Source organism: Scatophagus argus, chromosome 13 (genome assembly GCF_020382885.2).
Source record: "Scatophagus argus isolate fScaArg1 chromosome 13, fScaArg1.pri, whole genome shotgun sequence".
Classification (NCBI taxonomy): Eukaryota; Metazoa; Chordata; class Actinopteri; family Scatophagidae; genus Scatophagus; species Scatophagus argus.
In genome coordinates, this window is record NC_058505.1 from 20516016 (window position 1) to 20523876 (window position 7861).

The following is a 7861-nucleotide window of genomic DNA, read 5'->3' on the forward strand; positions in this document are numbered from 1 at the left end:
TAATGTGAAAAGCCATTTATTCCCAGTGCACAGTTCATACATGGCTTCTACTGGTATCTAACATTCATAATCAAAACAAACATTTACTCGTTGTATTGCTATTGGTCAGTGTTTAACACATGCTCTACCGAAAAGCATCTTAAGAAATGTTTACCCAAAATTAATCATGTGGATGTTTTGAGAACAACAGACTTGGGCACTGTAAGTGATGAACAATGTGAATTAAGTTTTTAAATGCATTTCTTGCCAAACACAACAAGAAACAGGAGATATCTATATATGATCTCCAGTGGTTATAATTTGCTTTATAAACCACATCAAACACATCCTTAAATAAACTCTGAAATCCAACTGAAAACCTAATCTATATCCAGTTTTACATCATTTTTCAACAAAGTGCCTTATCATTATCATATTCTCAAATAAATTAACTCCAAAGAAATTCATAGCACATACATATTAACAAAATGTTCATCTCACATAAACCCATATTTTGCTTGACATTCTCACCTGTGAATCTGTATGATTGAATGAAATCAATTCAGTGGCTGAATAAGTTGATTTTTCAAGAGACGCATTAGGCAGTGAAACAGATTAACTTAACTGCTGTTATTATGCCCAGTATCGCATGAATTAAAGTCATCTGATCCTCACAGGATCGGACAGGATGACTTGTTTTCTTTAAGCAGTAATGATTTGTTGTTCATCTTCCCATCAGCTAATCATTGTCTTCAGAGGCGGGCTGTAGCTCAGGCGTGGCTGACTGGCAGTTGGGTCAGTGAATGAGAAATGAGCGGCTGCAGCAAAAGTGGGTCTGGAGTTTGGACTGGGGGAGATAAAAAAAAAAAAGGAAAATGATTTATACTGTTAACACTGCATGAAATGTGTATGGGCTGTGGAGGTGAGGTGTACTTTTTTTTATTGTAAAAAGCATTCATGTTTTTTACCATCCATATAAGTCAGTGTAGTAAGGAGGGGTGCATCCGGGGAAATATAGGCTGTGTACTGCAGATCCTCCATCAAAGGTGGTGTCAGCTGACCAGGAGCAAGTGATGTCATCATGGTGGAGGTAGGATTGGGACTAATGTATTTCTTTTGACGAGCTCGGCAGTTCTGAAACCAAACCTGGAGGGAGGGAGCATGGATTCAGATTCAGGCCTAAAAAGCGATAGTGAAGTGTGTGGTGTCTGCTGGATGCACAACACTTCCTTTCTCCTTTTCAGAAATGTGACACTAAGCACTATTTGTGCATGACGCATTCGCTGGAGCCACCACAAGCTAACCACATGAAGGGAAATGGGAATTCTCTAAGTTCATTATCATGTGCGTAAACCCTTTAAATATCCATCTAATCTAAGCACCCAGTTGGCTTTTTTTAGCCATTTCTGTCACTCCTCTGAAAGTTCTATAGTACATGAGGGGCTTATCCTCTAGAGCTTAATTACACATTTCACTTGGGGACCCACAGCTTCACCATATGAAACGATAATCCTTTTGACCCAACACCCAAAATAAACTCTTAAAATATACATATATTTTTTTTTTTAATTATTAGTAGTGTCACTCACAGTTGCTTTACCTGAATAACCCTGCGGCTGAGGCCAGTTCTCTCTGCTAGTTTCTGGAGAGTCTGAGCATCTGGGTTGTTATCCTTAGCAAACTGAGTTTGCATCACCTGCATGTGAAGAGATACGAAAATGAACATGTTTATATGGTTGAAAGTGTAGTTAAATTTAATAATTTATTCCAAGAACTTAAAGGAGTGAACAGAAGACTCAGAGTATGCTCAGTCTGTTCAAATACAATGCATTTACTCCCACTGCCACTAGAGGGCAGGAAACATTTACTTTTATTTACACACTGAGCAAACACAGAGCAACGTTAGCAATAAGAGGTCATGTTTCTGGCCACCCAACAAATCCATTCATTCTCCTTTTAACTGCTTCGAATTCTACAAATTATTGTTTATAGTTTGCGGAGCTATGACTAAATGAGATGAACAGATGCAATATATGTGATACTGAGGTGTAGTCATACACTATATAGACAGACAAAATTCATTGGGCTGTTTTTCAGGGGGTGGGTTGCACCCCCAGTGAAGGGGAACCTTAATGCTTCAGCACACCAAGACATTTTGGACAATGCTATGCTTCCAACTTTGTGGCAACAGTTTGGGGAAGGCCCTTTTCTATTCCAGCATGACTGTGCCCCAGTGCACAAAGCAAAGTCCATAAAGACATGGTTGGATGAGTTTGGTGTGGAAGAACTTAAGTGGCCCACACAGAGTCCTGACCTCAACCCCATCAAACACCTTTGGGATGAACTGGAATGGAGATTGTGAGCCAGGCCTTTTGGTCCAACATCAGTGTGTGACCTCACCAATGCTCTACTGCATGAATGTGCATGAAATTCCCCACATAGACACTCCAAAATCTCGTGGAAAGCCTTCCCAGAAGAGTGCAAGCTGTTATAGCTCCTCTTTGTGTAATGCTCAGGTGGTCCAATACATTTGTCCATAAAGTGTGCATTCCCTACTGCTAGTCATAGTTAGGGCAAAGTGCTCATTGGCTAGAAATGTAAACAGGACAAATTATCCATTGGGCAGCAGTAGCCTAAAATGTCTGAGGAAGTCAGTCAGGTTGACTAAAGTCTTGCTTGCACACACACACACACGTCTGCAGTACCTGTAACTGGTCAACAGTGAAGCTGGTTCTGGCCCTCTTAGCAGGTCTGGGAATGGCGGTGGAGTCTTCCTTGTCTGCCACCTCTTCATCTTCTTTTGGTTCCTCTTGAAGACAGGACGTGACAAGAATCATTTGACATCATGAAATACAGGCCCTGTTTCAAATTAAGTCCCCCTGTGGACATCCTCCAAGTCTGACCTACTGAGGTCAAATAGTCCCTATAGAAAGGAGGCTGCATTTTGCATAAGATCAGGTTATATTGCTCTTCATTATGTGTCTGCTGGAGTTTTTCCCCCCATTTTCATTTGTCATTTCATTACATGATTGAATATTAGATTTAACTTTCCAACTGCATTAGATTTAAACTGGAAACAACTGTGTGTTCAATTTAAATTTATTCTTAAGAATAATAAATTGTCGACGACTGTCCCGACCAGTGTAGTCATCAATCTACCAATCAAAAATGTTCTGGCAACTTCCACCTGTAAGCAACCACACTATCATAGCAGTGGGTTAATAATGAAGTCTAAGAGTTAGAAAGCCTGGGTGCACATGCAAAAAACCAGCAACCCACACAGACAAAAGCTGTGATATTTCAATATGAGACTGCACACCATTTCTCAGGTGACCTGTAGAGAGCAGACCCTGTTGTCTAGTTGTCCACAATATTACTGCTATAGAGAATAACCATGTCTATGACTGAGTGGCCACATTCATGACCTGTTCAAGACTTCCTGCATGGCTAGATACTGTTAAATCACCCAAATTATGATATCCAAGCACCCACGACTGAACACTGAGACAATTTTTCTTTTCACTTCACCTTGGCATTTCATCTTGTGATATATTTCTTTTTTATTTTTAAATCAATTGACTGACTGTAGTTTGCTGTCATTCAACCTGACCTATGATAGCTATCCATTTTTCCTGTGATCCATATCCTCACCATTCTCCTTAGCACGTTTGATATTCTCCATCATAATGTCGTAGTGCGGTCGGCAGAACACCCTGTTCTCTAGCAGTCCACACTCCTCCCCAGTGGACAGCTGGCGCTTGCAGGAGGTGCAGGAGAAACAGGCCAGGTGGAAGGTGCTGCCTCGGGCTCGGCGCACCCAGTCACTGGAATGGATGTTACGGCCACAGCGAGCACAGCGGGTTCCATATCTCCTGAGAGAAAAGAGAAACAAACAAACAAAGGACAGGAAGCAGGAGGATGGCTGGGGTACAGTGAGAAAATAGTCACTGAAGTTTAGCTGAGGTAAGATGAGCCGTGATTATGTGACTATTTGTGTGATATGTATTTCAGCAATCAGATTCTCTGACCAGGTCACACCCATTTTCTCCTCACCGTGACATGTCCACTACATTTTGCCTATAACTACATTATAGCTATTTTAATTTATAGCTAATTTTTTGAGGACAAAGCTGGAATACACCGATCAGCCACAGTATTAATACCACTGACGGGTCAAGTGAATAAAAATAATCATCTGTTTATGATACAATGTTCTATGAGGAAACCTTGGCAATCATGTGGATGTTTTTGACACACACCACCCAGCTAAATACTGCACACTTCCCACCTGGAGGCCCCATCTGGACATGTCAGGGGAAGGGACCTAGGACCTTTGGAGGTATTCTGTGCTCACCGGCATCGGAATGTTATATCCAGGTAGGATATATTATCCAAAGGGTAGACGTTTGGTAATTTTGTGAAGAGATATGTTAGGTCTGACTTACCTGAAGTAGTCAAGTTTGCAGAAAACCTGCTTGTCCTTGATGTAGCAGCTGACGTGTCGGCCGAGTGATGTCTTACACACACTGCAGGAGAGGCAGCGCACATGCCAGCACAAGTTGTTCACCTGAGGTCGGGGAAAACAGAAGAGATTACCAAAATAATAGTGCCATTTTAGATATGTCTTAATTGTATATTTAATATCAGCCTTATAATTTAATATAATGCTGCGCAAATTCCTGACAATGCATTTCTTTTAGTGAAATAACTCAGTCATTAAAATATTAGATTATCCTACTGACTGTTCACCACAAACACTGTTCTTATGAGCTATAGCCAATACATTCCATTGTACTGAAAATGTATTGGATTTACAGGGAAACAGTCAGGGGGCAGTCAAGAAATGTAACAGCACAACATTAACCAAACATGACTTGAGTTCCGGTTTTTTTTTTCTATTTTTGATTTTTTTTTTTTTTTTTTTGTAGTTTGTTTATGTTTTTGTTTTGTTTTTGGAGTTTTTATTTTTTTGTTAATGTGCATCGTAAAATTCAGTAAAATTACAATTATAAGAAAAAAGAAAAATAGTAATAACAATTCGCAAAATTAACGTTTTTGGTAAAAAGAAAAAACAAACAAACAAAAAAATGTTATTGTTGTGTTTCAGAAGATAAACAGTATTCAGGTGGACTAATTCCTCTTTCTCCCCACGTAGGAGCTTAGCGGAAAGATATGACTATAAAAGCAAATGCAAATAAAGACACTTCTGACACTTCATGTAGGCATGAAGTCCTAGTCTTGATGATACTGTACGTTAGCCTGACCTTTAACAGGTATCTGTCCACTATCTCCAGGCCGCAGGACGTGCACACGGATTTCCCCTGGACGGAGGCCACAGTGGGGACTGAGGACGAAGACGAGGAGAGGGAGGACGGAGAGCAGCAGTCCTCCTCAAAAATGTCGTCAGGCCCAGAGGAGGCCTGTCAGAAGCATACAGCATGACAATGTAGCAGCTTACAAAAATATTTTCAGTTCAGAAATGATTTTATCATCATCATGTTGTCTCCATCCTCCAACATTTAGGGTTTACGCAAAAATGTCGGGGCTTAAAATGTTGAAATATCAGCAACCTAAAAAGGCTTTCAAAAGATGCCGTTTGCCTGACATAATATTTGTTGGTGGAGACGCTGTCTAAAAGAGTGAAGAGTTTAAAAGGTTTTACGCTTTGGATTCACTTGGCGCCACTTTGAAATGCGCAAACGGTAACGCGTGGTACATTTCACCTGAACGTTTCACACTCTGCCTTGACGTGTGTACGCTGTGAGAAAAGTCGTGAACCCGCTGCTGAGAACACCTACTGTGTCGACAAAGTGATTTCCTTGATGTAGCTGCGTGAAAACATCGTCCGTGGGTAGCATTTCTCCCTCCGACATGGTGTCAGCCACCGGTCCAGAGTGACGACCAGCACACAATGACGACCCCGTACGGCTAATGTCCAGCTCATATTTCCATGACAACCACACTCACTAATACCGTAACCCCGAAACATTCGCTCACACTTTCAGAGGAATTTTATGTGCTTTTAATTTATCTAAGATAAGCCGACACAGACTGCACACGTATTCGCTTTGTTCTGGGAGTATGCAGGTAGTTTAAGAGCTACTTTTCGCCATAGGAAATATGTTGTCTCCATGTGTACAGTTGTCATATTGTTCTTGGAGCCATCAGGAGGCCGACTTCTCTCACACCTGAATGGGATTCTGACTAATTGCGTTCAGCTGCGGGCGTGCACGCGCTAACGAGCCGTCAGCGGGCGCAGGTGAGTTTTGCTTTACCTGACTAACGCAGTGACTCCACGTTATGTTCCTCATGCTCGCCTTTATTTCGCCAAACTTTATTTTTTGTCGCACATCCGGCGGTGTAGCCTTTTCTAACACTATTTAAATATTTATTTATTTTTGTAAAGGCAGAGCGGGCTAATAAACTAAAAAAAACTGATTAAAAAATGCTCATAACCGCATCATATGCTGACGCACTGAAAAACGCTGTTGGAATAATTGAGTTTTGAGACAACGGAATGTAATACTTCATCTAAATAATAAATCAACCAATAAGCCCTGAACGCACCGGCCCCGCGTTCCTGATACGTAAGTAAGTGACCGACTGCGCTCGCTGAATACATGAACATCCTGTCATAAGCTCTGAAACAGGCTCTGAGGCCGCGTGGGAAGCGCAGGTTACATTTCCATTTAGATTGCCACTGGTTTATTAGCAGAAAATAATGTCGGCCTAGTTCAGTATATTTGCTCTATTAGGGCTGGCATGGGCCTACAGTTCATCCCAAATCAAACCAGGCTTAAGAAAAATAAGAAATAAATAAAGTAAGATAAATTCTCTCCCAAAGTTTCTTCCAAACTGTAAAAACAATTAATCAATTTAAGTAAAACATGTTTTTCCTTTCAATCTACGGAGCAATAATAAAACAATCTTTGCTCATCTACAACATACTGACCAAGCTGTTGGATGCAGAGTTAAACATCTTCAGTGAAACATCTGCCGGCTCCTCCCGTGCATCCCCGTTCAGCCAGATGTTTTTATTCCACAGCGGCAGACTGGGAAGCCCGGCCCGGTGCTTGACCCCGGTGTGAGTCCACTGTCCTCCAGCCCGCTCGCTTCAGCCTGGCGTCTGGCTCTCCTCGACACTTTGTTGACTCACCGCAGAACTTTGACTTTGTTGTCGTCATTTTAAGCTGCCGGGTGCACCTCCCACTGAGAGCCCAGACCCGCCCGCTGCAGCAGCAATCCAGACTTTATGAGGATGACTATTATGTGATTATGCTTTCTTTTCTTTTCCCTCTCTTTGGACACTTTGGAAATACTGTATGGAATATACAGACAGGTGCTGATAGTTTTAAGCAGCAGGAAAAAGAAAAACAACTTCTGATGACTTAAAGCACCACCTCAGCTCTTTTCGAGGTGAAAACTTAAATTCAGGTTTACAAATTAGATTAAAAAAAAACAAAAAAACAAAACATGATTTATGTTGATATCATTCACAGCAGCAGCACACCGAGACTGCACTGCTTTAAGAAAACGAAACTTTCTTTAAGCCAGCTTTCTAAAGATCTTTTCCTGTGACAGGCTTTGATTCTGTTAGCCCGGTCTGACACTATCAATATTCCTCATCTTTTCCTTTCTTTCCATCAGGGACATTATGAACACAGCTGAGGTCGAGTTTGGGGACTGAATTACATTTATTTAAACATCCACACCGTCTGACCAGAAGCAGTCTCAGGGCAGCTCACCAGCACGGCAAAACTGGTCGATGAATATGCTCAGAATACGTTAGAACAGAAATACATTAAATTAGCTAAGGGTGAGATTCTGATTTTTTCACAGGTTACATTGATGTAACATGTAACGTGCATAATACATCGTCTTA

General features: G+C 41.3%; 1 protein-coding gene across 4 annotated transcripts; it reads right to left on the bottom strand.

The window, feature by feature from the left end:
* On the bottom strand, positions 1-7104 carry LOC124069935 (LIM/homeobox protein Lhx8-like). Of its 4 annotated transcripts, none has more exons than XR_006845126.1 (8): positions 5778-6109; positions 5244-5399; positions 4425-4546; positions 3631-3851; positions 2685-2788; positions 1569-1675; positions 948-1125; positions 1-826 (listed from the first exon to the last, which is right to left on the bottom strand). XR_006845126.1 is itself a non-coding variant. In XM_046409477.1 (8 exons), exons 1-8 carry the CDS (start codon positions 6956-6958, stop codon positions 750-752), a joined length of 981 nt encoding a protein of 326 aa, XP_046265433.1. In that variant the 5' UTR covers positions 6959-7104; the 3' UTR covers positions 1-749. The 4 variants fall into 4 exon arrangements, 3 of the variants coding, with proteins under 3 accessions (XP_046265433.1, XP_046265434.1, XP_046265432.1); XM_046409477.1 differs by lacking the exon at positions 5778-6109 and adding an exon at positions 6932-7104 and having other exon boundaries at positions 1580-1675; XM_046409478.1 differs by lacking the exon at positions 5778-6109 and adding an exon at positions 6119-6207 and having other exon boundaries at positions 1580-1675.
* Positions 7105-7861: the final 757 nt, after the last annotated feature.

Excerpts from the sequence above, each read along its gene's own strand:
- LOC124069935 (XM_046409476.1), bottom strand. The coding sequence starts at position 5,852 with ATGTCGGAGGGAGAAATGCTACCCACGGACGATGTTTTCACGCAGCTA. Across the intron at positions 2,789-3,630 it reads CAAACGTGCTAAGGAGAATG|AGGAACCAAAAGAAGATGAA; the intron begins GTGAGGATATGG and ends CCTGTCTTCAAG. Across the intron at positions 1,126-1,579 it reads TCAGCCGCAGGGTTATTCAG|GTTTGGTTTCAGAACTGCCG; the intron begins GTAAAGCAACTG and ends CCCTCCCTCCAG.